Source organism: Pipistrellus kuhlii, unplaced genomic scaffold (genome assembly GCF_014108245.1).
Source record: "Pipistrellus kuhlii isolate mPipKuh1 unplaced genomic scaffold, mPipKuh1.p scaffold_m20_p_6, whole genome shotgun sequence".
Taxonomy (NCBI): domain Eukaryota; kingdom Metazoa; phylum Chordata; class Mammalia; order Chiroptera; family Vespertilionidae; genus Pipistrellus; species Pipistrellus kuhlii.
The window spans coordinates 50,212,904-50,230,721 of NW_023425562.1; the positions used below are offsets into that span (position 1 = coordinate 50,212,904).

The window sequence follows — 17,818 nt, forward strand, 5'->3', positions numbered from 1 at the left end:
GCCAGAGGGACAATATTCAGTGACTTTACATTGGCTGCCTGAGCAGCCTGATGGCTTCTGAAACTCTAAAGTCTTGTAAAAACTGCCCAACTCAGGTGTTGCTTAAACAATTCTTTTTACTTGCTGAAAAGTCCTGTCATCAGTGGTAAGAGATGCATTGAGAATTAGGGTGGTGCCCACCAGTGGCACCTCTGGTGAGAAGGAAATCTGTTCCTCTGCAGATATGCTTGTACCATTGCTAATTTGTGTTACCTCTGCCAGCTCAGATCTCTGTGTGCTAACTCAGGAGAGAAAGTCTCTGCCAACCAACTCTAACAAGTCTGATGGTAGAACTCCCACTGGAGAATCAGCAAAGACAGCAAAGGCAGGCAGGCAATTATTCCCTTTCATTAAGGGAAAGTTCTTTTTAAGTCTGTTTTTTTAATTTTGAAAACAAAAAGTAGCCAGTCACAGCCACTGCTCACTGCTGTCACTTATATAATTGGCAAAAACTGAAATTACTCCCTAAGCCAAGTGAAAAAGATATCCTGGAAGTAACCAGAAATGGCTGTGCCCCTTTAATTACCCACTGTAATGTAAAACCAGGCATGAAGAGGATGGCCACAGCAGATCTGGACAAAACCGCAGTGATATTTAATCATCAGTCCAGACCATCTGCAACTGTTTTGCAGAAGCACATAAAATTTATGGATTCCAAAGCTTCCTACAAGTTACCAGATGCTGAGGGTCAGCTGCATTGTCCTCAGGTTCACCAGGGCTGCCTGCTCCATTCTCTCCAGGCCAGGGCGCTCAACAAAAGGCACGATGCCCACATTTTCTGTGCCAAGCCTGGCACTCGGATAGTGTTGCTTCTTGATTAAGCCAGAACACAGATTAAATGTTTAGAACTGGGAGGTTCTGAAAACAACCCAGGCAGGAAAGCAATTATCCTAGGGAGAGCACAAGCGTCAGCTGCAGCCTCTGCAGCACAAAGGTGAATTCTATGCCGCCTTGAACAACTAGCTGACCAGATTGCTCCCTCCGATCTCTTCTCTGTTCCACAGATGCAGTGATCTTTTAAAACATAAACCAAATGTATCACCACATAGCCTAAAACCCCTAATGGCTTCCTGCTGTACTGAAAATAAAATAAAAATGTTAGGGTTTCTCCTCCTCCCCACAGCTGACCTTTCTGTCCTTATCTCAACTGCCCCCTCCTCCCTCCACATGCTCGAGTCACACCTGCCTCAAACATCACTCGCTTATTCTCGCCTCTTGTATTGGTTTTTCCCATAGCTTACATTGCTATTCCCTCGGCACTTCATATGGCTGGATCTTTCTTATTCAATTCTCACTCAAATGTTACTTCCTACGAGGCCTTCTAGAACAGTCTGCTGTTCCCCCAAACTTCTATTACATCAGCCCCCCCATCATATCCCTATTTGAATATCTTGTTTTTGTTTATCGAGTATTTGTTTGCTTGTTTCAGTGTTCTTATTAATTTGTATTTGTTTTCCTTGTATTTGTATTTGTCTGTCTTGCCTCCCTGGATATAAGTTCCATAACAGAACTGTGACTATCCTGTGCATCACTCTATTCCCAATGTCTACTATAACATCTTGCATTTAGTAGGCATTTAATAAACATTTGTTGAATAATTAAAGAATGGAAGGTTCAATATGGATCACTAATCCAAATAAAATTTGCTAACCTTTAAAAATCTGGATGGACATACAGCCTGCCTGTGAGCATATGTCATAAGGCCTATAAACATTGGTTAGCTATTTGCCAACCCCTGTAGAATGACTAGGAAATAATGGTAAAGGGAGACAAGACAAAAATGGAGACCTTGTAGCCGAAATTGGTTTGGCTCAGTGGATAGAACGTCGGCTTGAGGACTGAAAGGTCCCAGGTTCGATTCCAATCAAGGGCATGTACCTTGGCTGTGGGCACATCCCCAGTAGGGGGTGAGCAAGAGGCAGCTGATCAATGATTCTTTCTCATTGATGTTTCTAACTCTCTATCCCTCTCTCTTCCTCTCTGTAAAAAATCAATAAAATATATATTTTTTTTAAATGGAGACCTTGTAGACTCCCTACACAGTAGAACTGAAAACTACAAGCCTCTTGGGTAGGGTCTTGCCCAAACTGCTCTTTCACAGGAAGATCAGATGGGCCGGAAGTGGTGATTTACCCAAGGGCTGAGACAAAAGATTGGGTCTTAAAGATCCAATTAAGACAGGGCTACACCAAATGAGGCACACTATATGAGGTAGGTCCAGTCCCAGCCAGCAGAGTCATTTTGGGTGAGGCTGTGTAGTTGGAAAGAGCAGATACATACTAAGTCTAAAAGAAACTGGTGTGTGTGTGTGTGGGGGGGAGAGTGTGTGTGTGCTTTGGGAGGAGAGAGGGGAAGGAGAAATAGGAAATGAGGGAGCCAACAACCAAACACAAGACAGGAATTGGGCAGAGGCATGAGCAAGTCAGAAATAAGCACACAGGGTCTTGGGTGATTGCTATAACCCAGATTTCATGGGCTAGTGGCATGTGAATTTATTTGTAAGACTAGCTTAAAGATATAGGGTCAAGCAATCAGACAGGTAAATGGCTCCCCTCCAGAAAAATAAGCAGCCATACAAAAAAGAGTCTCTCCACAGAAAATCAGGTTGAGCCCCTATTTATGCTAGTTTCTCCTGAAAGACTCATTAGTGGGCAATAGTAATTATTCAGATACTAGAGGCCCAGTGCATGAAATTCGTGCATGGGGACGGGGGGGGGGGGGGGGGGGGGGGGGGCGTGTCCCTCAGCCCAGCCTGCACTGTCTCCAATCTGGGACCCCTGGAGGGATGTCCGGCTGCTCATTTAGGCCTGATCCTACTGGGCAGCCGGACATCCCTCTCATAATCCAGGACTGCTGGCTCCCAACTGCTCGCCTGCCTGCCTTCCTGATTGCCCCTAACCACTTCTGCCTGCCAGCCTGATCACTCCCTAACTGCTCCCCTGCCACAAAATTGCCCCTATCTGCCCTCCCCTACAGGCCTGGTCACCCCTAACTGCCCTCCCCTGCAGGCTCAGTTGCCCCCAACTTCCCTCCTCTGCCGGCCTGGTCACCCTAACTGCCCTTCCCTGCAGCCTTGATAGACCCCAACTGCCCTCCCTTGCAGGCCTGGTCCCTCCCAACTGCCCTCCCCTGCTGGCCATCTTATGGCGGCCATCTTGTGTCCATATGGGGGCAGCCATCTTTGACCACATGGAGGCAGCCATCTTGTGTGTTGGAGTGATGGCCAATTTGCATATTACTCTTTTAGTAGATAGTATTCTTCAGTCTCCAAGAACTAATAGTAAGCAAAAAGATGCTAGAAGAAATGCTAGTTGAGAAATATAGACAAGTTACATTAGCACCGTGGTTGGCAAACTGCGGCTCACAAGCCACATGCGGCTCTTTGGCCCCTTGAGTGTGGCTCTTCCACAAAATACCACGCCCTGGGAAAGTTTATTTTGAAGAAGTGGTGTTAGAAGTTTAAGTTTAAAAAAATTGAAAATTTCAATCATTGTACTGTTGATATTTGGCTCTGTTGAATAATGAGTTTGTCGACCACTGCACTAGCATGATTTCTAGTATTTATAGGCTTCAGTATCTAATAAAAGAGCCCTAAAGTTTTACAGTTCATCCAAAGATGCCCAAGCATACTAATTCCTCATTTATTCAACAATCTTAGCTTTTCATGGCACCACTAAAAAAAAGCAAAAAATGCCTCAAAGGTTACATAAAATCCTATAAAACAAACAACACTAAGGAGTGACAGCTGGCATCAAAGAGAAGATGAAAACAACACTATAAAAATTGGCACAAAAAACACAAAATCTCTCTTCTAACACTCCAAGTGTTTTAATGCGGGATTAAAAGCTTTCTATACATCAAAAGGTCATGCAAGAATCTGAGCACAATTAACACATACTCATAATAATGATCCTGAGACAACAGTGTCATCTATTGAGAAAGGCAAGAATGTCTTCTGTTTTAGAAAGAACTCCACACAAGATGAAAAATTCAAGTTTTGAATATGTCAAGGGGAGGCAGCATGGCATGTTCATGAAGAAAAAAAAGAAAGAAAAGAAACAAGTGCTCTGAATCCCATTTCATTGCCAAGTAGTTGGGATTCCAAGGTAAGTCACTTTCCTCTCTGTGCTCAGCCTTTCCCATCTGTAAAAAGAGATTGGGATAAATAATTTCTAGGTCCTTCTTGTTCTAGCATTCTTGGCCCACTTGTAAGCTTCAGTTATCTAGAAAATCTGTTTATGAGGAACACCAAATTTTTCAAAGACACTGAGATAAAAGAGGAGTTAGTACAGTTCAAGACAACCTATATCACCCTTTTAAAAAAGTACCTCATTGTGGTTTCTTTCAGCTATATCCCCAAATTCATCAATGGTAATGTCTTCTTCTTGTCCTCTTTTATTGCTGAGTTGCAGCATTCTGTTGATTCTTTGGCATCTTTACTATCCCCTGTCCAACAGTTATTCCTGGCTAGAACCCTACTCCATGTTTCAGCTTCTCTATCAACAATTATGTAACTTGGAAATGCTCAAGTTTCTCTTATCATGAATATGGAAGCTACTAACTAGTCCTATGGAAGCATTATTGTTCAAAGAAGCTGGTAAAAGATAACAGGACAAACTATAGCTACAATTCTTTTCTTTTTATCCAAAGCTGCAAAGAAAATAGCATTCCAACACTGCTGGGGGCTAATTCCAGCAGGCCGTAAATGCAAGAAGTTCATCAAAAGGTTGGTGAACCTTGAGGCTTTAAGCAGGGCTGAAGGTAAATATTATTGCCTGCTGCCAGAAAGCTGAGGGCATTTTCCCAAACCTGAAAATCTACATGTTATTACCTGCTGATGGTCAATCAGCTGAAGAGCTGAAGGCAGTTCTCCCAACCTGATAATCCTACGATTTACCAAACTTTATCTTTGTATGTATATCTGATTTGCTATAGGCCAAAATGTGAGAATAAAAAGTTCTAGGTCCAGAGATTCAGAGAACTTAGTTACTAAAGCTAACCTCCATATGACTCCTCCATGTATTCCAAATTTATAATTCATGTCTAGTCTCTTTATTAATTTACTTGCAGCCCTTCTCCAGATTCCTGAACCCTTCTATATGCTGAGAAACACACCGGCACAACACAATACACCAACAGAGGATGGATATTCTGTTAATGTTTAAGTCTATTAAAGGTCCCAAAAGTAACCTTAAACTCAGTTCCTCATAACTGGAGAGAAGAGAGTCAAGTAAAAAATGTAATCAATCCTCAATTTTTTTGTATTAACAGAATGAGCACATGAATATAGTTAGACACATGCAGAGAGAAGTATCATAATATTCTGTGCTTGATTTTAAATCCTTCTCGGTTTAGTCAATGACTTTGAATATTGATGGGTAGTTGAAGGGAAGTATAAAGTGCCAAAGTAGATAATCTGCTTATAGGCAACTGATAATCTAAAATGAGCTAAGAGATGAAAATGTATTGTAGTTGTTTCACTAGACCTTTTTACAAACTTGGGATGAAGATAACCTACTTTCTATTTATCAACCCACAATGGAGCTGAGGTCCTAAAATTTAGGTCAATACTTTCAGATCAATCACTCCTTGAATTATATGAAAGGGAAAATGGCTTTGAACTATTTAGCCGAAATACTAGAATTAAATAGCTGACCTTGGAGAAGGTAAGAATTCCTGCTATACCTTTCCTAAGTCTAATCTCTCTATAGCTACATAAGATTCAGACCAAAACCAACCACTTCCTTCAGGAACTTTAGGGGAGAAGGAGGAAGAAAAAGAAAGGAGAAATTTGTAAACGAGATTCCTAATTCTAGAAAAGAGGAAAACTGAGATATCTAAGTGATATTAAAGAGACATTTTCTCTTTAATATCTCTCTCTCTCTCTCTCTCTCTCTCTCTCTCTCTCTCTCTCTCTCTCTCTCTCTCTCTCTCTCAAATCCAATTTAAAAAAAACATAAGAGACCTGGAGAAAGGGATTACTGCATCGATGACATAATTCTTGATATCAATGACTGCTAACTGTGGTGGAAGAGGGTGTCCTTTAATCTATTAAAAACAGTTCTATACTATGGCATATGTGGATGACAAACTGTTCTCATTTCCTTTTACAGAATTCTTAACCTTAGCCTCCAAGGGAACCAATGACCTCGGGAATACTAAGGCAGCTTTGTAGAATCCAAGAAAAATATTTTTTGGGGGGGGGTTACAGCAAATGCACTGCTTGTAATTATCCTATATAATAAAAGGCTAATATGCAAATTGTCCCCTTTGACTGGAAGTTCGACCAGGGAGCAGGGCCAGCCAACTGCCTGCACGCAGCCCCTACCCTCAACTGGGGTGGGCCAGCCGAACCCCACCTATGCATGAATTCATGCACCAGGCCTCTAGTATCAATAATAAAAATCAAATAACATTTACTGGGCACTTGCTATGTGTCAGGCACTATACTACTGAGCACTACCCATACTGTGCTCACTTAATCCTGTATGTTAAAGATGGTGAGATAAACCCAGCTGGTACAGCTCGGTGGTTGAGCATTAACCTATGGATTAGGAAGCCAAGGTTTGATTCCTGGTCAGAGCACATGCCCAGGTTGCAGTTTGATCCCTAGTAGGGGATGTGCAGGAGGTAAACAATCAATGATTCTCTCTTATCATTAATGTTTCTCTCTCTCTCTCTCTCTCCTTTCCTCTCTGAAGTCAATAAGACTATATATTATAACAGATGGTGAGATGAGATAACACTATTATATAATCTCCATTCTAAAGTTGAAGACCTGAGGCTTAAAGAGACTAATTAACTGAACCAAGATCACGTAACTTGCAACCAACAGAGGAAGATTTCAAACACAGGCAGTTGGCCCAGAGTTTGTGTTCATACACTACATTAAACATTAAATGAAGATGCCTAATGGGCACGCTCAGAACATCATGTGCTTGGAATTATCTTCTCCAACAATACTGAAGAAATTATTTTCTTCAAGCTATTTGGAACCATCCACATTCTCTAATGTAGTCATTTTTATACATGAAAACTTCTCTATTGGGATAAGCCTTATAAATCCAATCACCAATTTAAGCAATAACCACCTAGTGAGAGACTGAAGAAAGGTGAGGCTGTCTTTCTTTCTCAAGTTCACTTCCAAAATTAGGCATCTCAATAAGACCTATCTCCAAGAAAGCTGAAATAAATAGGTAGGACTGAAGAGTGTCCCTTAAAAAAAAAGTGTTTTATTGGTCTATGAAGAAGATAAACCCACATTCACTATGCCAATATGAAATCCACAAAGGTAAAAAGTAAGACCAACTAGAAAGCTACTTATTTGACCAAGTCCCATGAGTCTAAAGTAAGATTATGGCGCTTCAAAGAGAAAGGAAGGGACAGAAGACTAGTGAAGAAACAACTGCTCTGCAAAGCCTTCCCAATTTCCCAGTGGCAGACCTGTCCTGCCTCTGTGCCACCACATCTTGCTCACACCTCTGTAAACAGCACTGACACTGCGTACTGGCTTCTCAGTTTTGAAATCTGTGGGACGCTCCCACTAATCTATAAGCCTCACAAGAGCAAGAACTGTGACTTAATCATTTTCAACTCCTGATAACTTGATTCCTGAGAGAGGAACTAGTCCTCTGCTTATGAGCTTGCATGATCCATGAGGAAAAGAACCATGCCTTTCAATCATTAAGCCCTTTCATCTTTGAGAAATAGCTCCAAGGCTTCTTCAAGTCTACTGAACAGACAGCCCTGACTAAAATGCAAATTGTGGGTAGGTGGTGGGGCAGGTGGAGAGATGCAGAGAATTATGTGATACGAGAACATCTGGCCAGAATGTTCAGTAAACACATGAAAGTCAAATCAGAGCCAGTGAAGTAAGAGTTGTCTACAAAAAGGTGCTGAAAGACAGAAGACAAAAGAATGTATGAGTCAAGAAAATCTTTGGCCTTAAAGAGGGCACTGACAACCATCAAGAACGAAAGTGTTAGACATTCTACAAAATAAATGACTAGTCAAAAAATGTCAAGGTCATATAAGACAAAGAAAATGACAATTAAATGCAATTGAGATCCTGGATAGGATCCCAGATCAGAAAAAGAACATTAGCGGAAAAACTGGTGACATTTGAGTTAAATCTGTAGCTTAGTACGTTACTGGTATATAAATGTTAATTTCCTGGTTTTAATCATTGTACTGTGGTTATAAAATATGTTAACTTTATGGGATGCTGAGTGAATAGTATACGAAAACTGTTTAAAATTAGTTCAAAAAATTTTTTAATGTAGGTTTTATAGCAAGAGTAGCAAGACATAATGAGGAAGAGGAGAACAATTCAGAAACCGAAGTAAAAGATTTGAACCAAACTTTCTTGATGTCTACCATGAAAGCAAAGACACAAATCAGCAAGCAAATAAGCTTTCCAAAAGGAGCAAATAATCAGAGAGCATATTTGAAGGCATGTACTAATTATTCACTCAACTGATTATTAAACACCCATTATTAGGCATCAATTATGGGGAAGACACTGAGAGGTGCTGGTCCTTGCCTCTAAGTTCACTGTCTAGTCTACAAGGAAACTATACATATGTGTTTTGTGAGTATAAAAGAATACACTAGGAAAAGAGAGGGGATAAAAACGTTAAAGGGAGGAAATGAACCTAAGAAGAAAATCACTCAGGAGATAAAACAGAAAACACCCTGAAGTGGGAATAGCTTTTTCATCTGTTATTGATAGTCTCACAACTAACAAAAAGTAACTTCAAAAAGCACTAAACTGTCATGCAAAAAGCCTATTTCACGATGCTATAAAATACTATCAGCTTTATAAGTAAAATAAGGTGACCAATGAATGAAAAATATATCTGCACACTAAGTGTTCAGCCCTCCAATGTTTCTTAAATGCACATGATGAGAGAGAGAGAGAGAGGGAGAGAGAGAGAGAGAGAAAGAGAGAGAGAAGCTCAGTTATAAACTACACTACTTTAAGAGAAAGAGGCAGATAATAACAAATGCAACTGCTAAACAAGCAAGAAAAAATGCTTATTAAAGCAAATTTAAACTAACTTTATATACCTAATAGATTAATGGGAAAAATTAAATTATGACAACCAGTATTATCAAGTGCAGTAAAACCAGAACACACACTGCTCTTAGCACTGTAAACTGATAAAGGATTAATTTCATATGTAAACTGATAAAGGATTAATTCCATTTCTATGTATTGCTTAACATAATTACATGTAAAGTGACCCCATCGTCTCCTGCCACTCCCCTCATTTACTCAATGCTCTGAACATTTCACTCCCATGCTTTTGCTCTCACTAATCCAAGTCAAGAATGATTCTCCTCAGCCCCTTCATTACCCCACAGAATTCCTATTCATTCAAACTGAGATTCCAATGTCATCTCCCTTTTCTTCAATGACCAAACCAAATCCATTCCCACCACACATCCCCTCTCCAGGATATCCAATCATTCCTTCTATTGTGCTTTATTCACACAGTTAGATGTTAAAATGTCTGTCTTGCTCCTTAAGTTATGAATTCTTTAAGGTCCAAACAATGTCGTAATAATTTTAGTATATGTAATACTTAGCACAGAATATGGCACACAGCAATTACTAAAGATAGATAAGAGGGGAAAATGCCAAATGACTAAAGAAATTCACTACAATATTATTTCCAAGGCTAAAAAAACTGAAAACCACCTACATACTCAATTTAGGGGAAAATGGTCAATCTATCACACAAAAAACACACACTATATATATAAAAGCCTAAGTGACCATTAAACTGGTAGCCATGATGTGCAGGACCACAAGGGGTCAGACACTCAATCCACAGGCATAGAAACATGGCACAGACTGATGAATCTCAGAGGGAAGGAGACAAGGGGGGGGGGGGAGATTCCAAAGATCTTATATGCCTACTAGAGGCCCAGTGCACAGATTCGTGCACCTGTGGGGTCCCTCGGCCTGGCCTGAACCTTCTCTCAATCTGGGACCCCTCGGGGAATGTAAGACTGCCAGCCAGTATTGGCCCAATCCCTGAAGGCCAGGTCAAGAGACCCCAGTGGTGCACAAATCCATGCACTGGGCCTCTAGTTAATAATAACATAACGACTATGTAGAGTCCTGGCCAGTGCGGTTCAGTTAGTTGGGCACAGTTCTGTGCATCAAAAGGTTGCCCACTCCATTCCCAGTCAGGGCACATGCCCGGATTGCAGGCTTGATCCCCAGTAGGGGATATGCAAGAGGCAGCCAATCAATGTTTTACCCTCACCTCTCTCTCTCTCTCTCTCTCTCTCTCTCTCTCTCTCTCTCTCTCGTGCTCTCTCTTAAAATTAATGAAAATATTTTTTAACAAAAACTATATGTAGAAACACAGGAAATATTTCTGAAAATGTTAAATTGAAAATATAACATAGGAGCATTTGAGATCTTGGTTCCCCAGCATATGTCATCAGTTTGGCCCAAATAAAAGTATAAAAATAAAATATAACACAAAATAGTATATACACAATAGTTATAGCCATGCAAAATACCTAAGGACTGTGGGAATATAAAAATATTTATTAGATTAGGTTATTAGTTTTCCTTTTCTCAAATACTTCATTTTAATACTGGTGTTGCTGGTATACTGTTATTAGGAATTTTTATTACAAAAAGGAGAAATAATAAGGGGAAAGGAGCATGATTATAGATTCCTATAAGCACGTGCAATCCAAGGAAATGCTAGGATATCACTGATAGGTGACAAGAGTAGTGGGTGTCTGCAATATTGTCAAAACCAAAGGTCTCTGACCCCAATCTGCCTCAAACAGAGTATTTCTCATGTCACAAAGGAAGTCATTCCCACTGAGCCAACCTGCACTAAATGCAAAGTCCTTATTGCAAAACTTTGGATGTAAGAACTTTTCCCAGACATCTGTGAAATTAGTATTAATGAGAACACCCTGGAGTTTATATGTGCAGCAGAAACTTCTCAGCCAAGGAACTGCTGGGCACACTTCTTGATGAGATGTCTAAGCCTGAAGGCATCAAAAAAGTACATTTCCATATTGGGAACATAGCTGGTTTCCTCTTTAAGACTTTTTCCAACACCTCCTGTCCACATTATAATTCTCCTGTCTTCTCAAACGAATAGTTAGTAACATATGTCAAGGATATAAGACATATACAGAGAGGCCCTTACTGCCTAACTCGATTACTAGAAGAACCAATCTCCGCAGAAAATAGAAATCTTTCCACCAAGTTGCCTAGAAAATTAGATTTAGTGAGCACACTAAAAATGTTAAATACTTTTAATAAACATTTTTTGACATTACATATTTTTTTTGCTTACCTGTGCCTCTAAATTTTAGGAAAGAGCCAGAAGTTATATAGCTGATTCCCCTCGTTTTATAGATGATTTTATAAGAGATTTTAAAAAATTATGTACAGAGATGGGAAGTGTCTTGTCCTGAATCACTCTGATAAGTAATGAAAAAGGTAGGATTAAAACTTAAATCTTCCAGATTTTCAGCCCTGTTTCAGCCTACTACATAATGCTTTTTTATACCTTGAAATCTCTAAAGCTCTTGGTCTAAATAATTAGGTATCACAGAATTTTAAAGCTAGAAGGAACCTCAGAGAGACTTATTTAATCCCCTCATTAGGCATGTGAGGAAACTGAGGCCCAGGAAGATTAAGTGATTGCTCTCAATTATCTTGGATGGCAGGGAAAAAGTATAATTTAAGCTCAAAGAAAAACAAAACAAAAAAACAAAAACAACAACAACAAAAACCCCTGCAAACTAATGGCCATGTAAAGGGAGGAGAATGTCTCAGCTGGAAAAAAAAAATTTAATGTAGATTGTTCTAGACCAGGGGATCTCAAATGTGGTCCCTGGATCAATAGGTTCACATCACCAGGGATCTTGTCAGAAATGCAAATTTTAAGGTCCCATGGGAGGCTTACTGAATCAAACTCTAGTGGTGGGGATATTCAAATCAGACATCTTATTCCCACATGTCCCTGAGAAATGAACTTTAGTGGTAATATTGATAACTATAATCAGTGGCACTTAAAATTACGCTTTCTTCTATATGTGTACCATACTTCAGTTTGTTTTTTTAATTTTTAAAAAGCTAAAAACAAAATGGAAAACTAGATTTGGGCATTCAGTAGATTTTAGTTCCACCTCTACTACTTACTGGCTCTTAACCTTGCTCAGGTAGGTTGATCTCTCTAGCTTGAGTCTCCTTTTCTTAATACAAAAGGTATGCCAAGAGGTATGTTGAGAATTAAATGTAAGAATTTATCTTAAAGCACTTTAGCTCAGCATCTGGTACAGAATAGACAAACAATGCAGCACAGTGTTTAGGAACTTCAGCAATAAGATAAGATAAGTTACTTTTTGCACCTCATCTATGCAACAGGGATTAAAAATAGTGCCTTCCTCATAGGGTTGTTATAAGAATTTAGAAAGATGATATAGGTAAATAGGCATCTTTCATATCTACAAAGTGCTACTGTTTTCAAAGAGTTTCTGTATCCATTAACTCATAGATGATCTTCATGACTTCCACAAAAGTTTGAATGGTTACAGATTAGATTCTAGGCAGAACTAACCTTTAGCAACAGGAGTGAACGTTGATCTTTCAGAAAGGAAAATGCATGAATAGTGTAGGCTGGGAATGAACAGAGGTAGAAATAAGGAGATCAGGATTCTGCTTTCATCTCAGCCACTATCTTGGCCCATAACCTCAGGAAGTCCCTTTATCAAAATGTGGTAATTGCTTGAATGGGATGATCTATAACATCTCTCAAAATGAAATTCAAACTCCTTATCATGGCCCACAGAAAGGCCTACATTTTCCAACACTTCCTATTATCTGCCTACAACTCCAGCCTCATCACCTGCCCTTCTCCTGCTCACTCACCATCAAAGCTCTTTTTGATCCTCCAACTGGCTGCACCAGCTTCTACCTCATAGCCTATACAGTTGCTGTTCCCTCTGCCATTATCATTCTGCCCTTTCCACAAGATTGGCTCCTTCTCAGCAGGAGATATATTAAAACACACACACACACACACACACACACACACACACACACACACCCTAATATGCAAACAAACAGAACAGCAGAACAACCAACCAGCCAGTCGCTATGATGTGCGCTGACCACCAGGGGGAGCACGAGGAACATGGCGGGCGTCGCCTGCAGCAGGAAGGTGGAGCAGGTGAGCACAGGTACCAGACCAAGGCAGGGTGCCGGTTGCTGTCATCAGGGCAAGCCTCTGGTGGTTACTGAAAATTCTTTGCTCCCTCACACCATGATCCCGCCAGACACTCACACCTACTGCTGGCGGCGCTCAGAGCCAGCCCCAATGTCAGTGGGTGTGAGCAGCAGCTGCTGGCCTTGACTGCCCCTTAGGGCTTCTCCACCTCCCCCTGCTCCTGAGGGGCAATCGGGACAGCAGTAGCTGCTAGCATCTGCTGCTGGCACAGGACCCATGCTGTCAGTGGGTGCGAGCAGGGCCAGCGCTGTCAGGCAGCAGGAGCGGGGCTGCTGGCAGACAGGGGACTGGGACCGTAGCAGGGGGGCCAGGCAGGGGCATGGAGGATGGGCCACGCCCATATTTCCTATCAAGGTGCATGAGTTCATGTACTGGGCCCCTAATCTAAAATAACAGATCCTGTCTCCCACTCCCAGAGGTTACTTTCTTTAGCAGCACTGTCCAATAAAAATATTCTGAAATCCACAAAAAGTCAAATATATAATTTTAAATTTTTTAATAGCCATATTAAGTTTTTGAGGTGACATTAATTTTAATAATATATTTTCTTTAAGCCAATATATACTAACTATTATCAGTCCAACTTGTAATCAAAATAAAAATTATTAATGTATTTTTAATTCATTTTTTTCATACTAAATCTTGGAAAACAGTGTGTATTTTACACATATATCATATCCCAATTTGAACTATCCACATTTCAAGTGTTGACAGTCACATGGGCCCAGTGGCTACCATACTAAATAGCACAATTCTTTTTTTTTTTTTAATTGATTTTTTACAGAGAGGAAGAGAGAGGGATAGAGAGTTAGAAACATCGATGAGAGAGAAGCATTGATCAGTCGCCTCTTGCACAGCTCCTACTGGGGATGTGCCCGCAACCCAGGTACATGCCCTTGACCGTAATTGAACCTGGGACCTTTCAGTCTGCAGGCTCTTCTAGCTTTAATATTCCATGAGTCAATGCCTAGCAATTTTACTGCCCAAATAGACATATTCATTCAACAGCACTCCTATTTCCTTCCTTCTTTCAATTACTATCTTAAAATGAGAAATCTTTTGACTTTACCTCTCCTCATTTCATAAGCCCTGTCTAGTTTCTAAGTTCAGTTCTTTGTATAGTGGCTGAGGTAGTGGCATGAATATAATTGCTAACATTTACTGAATGTTTACCATTTGACAAACATTGGTCTAAGCTTCACATGAGATCTATGTGGTAGATATCAACATTGCCCCACCCCCACCCCATTTACAGATGAGGAAACCAAGGCATAGACAGGTTAAGCATTTTGTTCAAGGTTATACCTTGAACAAAATGATTGGAATCTGTTATGAGCAAAACGGATTCCAGGCAACATGGGGCTCCAGACTCATGGCTCTCAATTACCTATTCTTTATACCGCAGAGCTGGTCCAGTACAAACAGGAGGCTAGCTATATGTGTTATTCTAGTAGCCAAATTAAAAGGTGAGTAGCTACATTAAAAAGTAAACAGAGCCAGGCTGGTGATACTCAGTGATTGAGCCTCAACCTGTGAACTAGGTGGTCTCAGATTGGTTTCGGTCCAGGCTACAGGCTTGGTCCCCAGTGTGAGGCGTGCGGGGGATGGGAGGTGGGGTGGGGGGGGGGTCGCGGCAGTCAGTGGTCTCTCTCATCATTAAGTTTCTATCTCTCTATATGTCTCCCTCTCTGAAGTCAATAAAAATATATTTTAAAAAAAAAAAAGGTAAACAGAGCCCAGCTGGTGTGACTCAGTGTTTGAGTGTCAACCCATGAACCAGGAGGTCAGGGTTCGATTCCCAGGGAGGGCATATGTCTGGGTTGTGGGCTCGATCCCCAATAGAGGTGTGAAGAAGGCAGCCGATCCCATGATTCTCTCCCATCATTGATGTTTCTCTCTCTTCCTCTCCCTTCCTCTCTCTGAAATCAATAATTTTTTTAAAGTAAACAAACAGGTAAAATTTATTTTAAATATATTCTATTTCATCCATTATCCATAATGATCCCTTAATCAGCATGATCTGTAATCAATGTCATTAATAAGCTTAATATGATGATGTAGTCAATACAAAACCTTTACTCCTTTCATACTGAATCTCCAAAACCTGGTGTGATTTTACACTTACAGTACTTCTCAATTCTGACTAGTCCCATTTCAACTATTCAATAGCCATATGTGGCTAATGGCTACAATACTGAACAGAACAGCTCTACTGCCTCTCACAAGGAGCCTCTTTAGAAAGCCAAAAGAAGGGAGGAGAAAGCTGAGCCAGGAGACCTCAGCTCTAACCTCAGCTCTTGCTTGTTAAGTGACTCTGGACAAGTCCTTTCCATCCTCTGGGCCACCGGTTCCCAACAGGTACCCTGAGCCCCCTGGGAAGATTCTAAGGGTCCATCCTATGCTAGAGTTCCAAACATTTCCCAACATCTGCCGTTAATATGGGTACAGCTTTCTACACCTTAAAATCAACTTTCACACCCATCAGTTGGCATAGTGCTCAAACAACGCTACTGCATAGTTATTAACTCTCCATTTTATACATCCAAAACCTGAGGCTCAAAGAGGATGAATCAGCTTGTCCAAACGCACCGTAGCCAGTCAGTGGAGAAGCTGGGTCTCAAATGCAAGGACCAGCGCTCTCCCACCACCACAAACTCAATGACTGGGGAAGAAGGGAGGGAAGGGGACCGGGCCCAAGGGTGGGTGAAGAGGAGCCCAGACGAGTTAGTTGAAAAGGGGCTCGGGCCTTGGGAAGGAATAAGTGGAAAGTGCACAGGAGGGTCTCGGGAGGGAGTGAAGTGAAAGAAGAGGCTTGGACCTCGGTGGCATGAGAAGTGAGGGGTCCAGGGCCCTGGACCTGGGGTGAGGAAAGGTGAGATGAAGGGACTCTGGTCCTGCCACACATATTCGGATAAGGGTACGGCGCCCTAGCTCTCCCGTCCCTCCTACCTGGTAGCTGAGAAGTTCGCCTACGTCCATGCTTCCAGGCGCAGCTAACACACCGCTCACTCTGGATCCTTGCCCCCTCCACTCACAACCAAGCCGTGGCCCCCTTCAGCTGCTCCGCAGCCACACTGCCGAAAAGCGCCGTGAGCGGGGACGCAGAGCCAATGAGGGAAGGGTTGCGCGACGCACGAGCCAGCCACACTGCGGCTAAAGGCGGCACTGCCGTAAAGCGCGCCGCACTGGTGGCAGCGCTGCTTCCGCCCGGAGCCCGAAAGGGGCGGGGAGAGGGGCGGAGACTTGAAGGAGGAGGGCGGTGCCAGGAGAGGCAAGACCTTAGGAAACAATATTTATTGCGCACTTCCTAAGGGCAGGCAGGGCAGGATGCAGGAACAGATCTCACTTGTTCCTTCCAGTGACCTAGGCAGTTTCATCCTCATTTCACAGACAAGGAAGCTAAGATATAGAACTGCACTGTGTAGGACTATTCCTACCGACCACACGTGGCTAATGAGAACTTGATGGTTTTGCTCAGTGGGTAGAGCATTAGCCAGCCGGGGGACTGAAGGGTCCCTGGTTTGACTCCTGGTCAAGGGCACATGCCCAGGTTGTGGGCTCAATACCCAGTATAGGACATGCAGGAGACGAAACAATCAATGGTTTTCCCTCATCATTGGTGTTTCTATCTCTTCCTCTCTGAAATCAATAAAAAATATATTAAGAAAAAAATTTTTAAGAGAACTTGAAATATGGCTAGATTTGAATTGAAATGTGCCATACGGTAAATAAAATGCACACATAGGTGGCACACATAGGTGGCTTGCTCCCATTGTGTTTTTGTTGAATAGTACTGGCTCAGAAAGTATATTGCCCAAGGCCATACAACTATTACTGGCTGAAAAACTGTTAGTGATCAGATTTCCCTCTTTGGGCTTCTGTTTATTCATTTATGCAAGACCTGGTGGAAACTGGATGATTTTGTTTAAACCCAAGAAACATGAAAAGGTTTTCTGTAGAAGAAAGTTGACCATCATTGAGAAAGAATAATTCAAAGAGAGCATCTGAGCTCCTGTGACTTGAATTAGTCTCTATCTTCAAAGGGTGTTAAGCCTATCCCTTACTCCCTTAGTCTATCCCTTACTCCCTTAGCCATTAGTCATCTGTCCTTTGAGTTTATATTTGTCTTAGTTTTTCAGGCTGTTGGGGGCAGGATGTGGGGGGAATCTTACACTGGGTGGCTTATAAACAACAAATTTATTTCTCAGAGTTCTGGAGGATAGGAAGTTCAAGATCAAGGCGCTGGCAGATTCGTGTCAGATGAGGGCATGCTTTGTAATGCCTAAATGTGCCTTGGAACTGTGTCCTCCCATGGCAGAAGGAGGTGAGGGAGCTTTCTCCTGCCTCTTATAAAAGCACTAATCCCACTCACAAGGGCTCCACCTTATGACCTAATCACCTCCCAACGCCCCACTTCCTAATCCATCACCTTGAACACTAGAAATTCAACTTATGGATTTGGAGAGGACACACATATTCAGACCATAGCACTATTTATAATC

General features: G+C 41.6%; 1 protein-coding gene across 1 annotated transcript in view; it reads right to left on the reverse strand.

The window, feature by feature from the left end:
- The window catches only part of CTNNBL1 (catenin beta like 1), a 167,673-nt gene extending 151,251 nt beyond the window's left edge, over positions 1 to 16,422 (reverse strand). The window contains exon 1 of the mRNA XM_036418465.1: positions 16,266 to 16,422. Coding sequence (XP_036274358.1) covers positions 16,266 to 16,295 — 30 coding nt within the window. The 5' untranslated portion in view covers positions 16,296 to 16,422. The remainder of the gene's footprint in view (positions 1 to 16,265) is intronic.
- Positions 16,423 to 17,818: the final 1,396 nt, after the last annotated feature.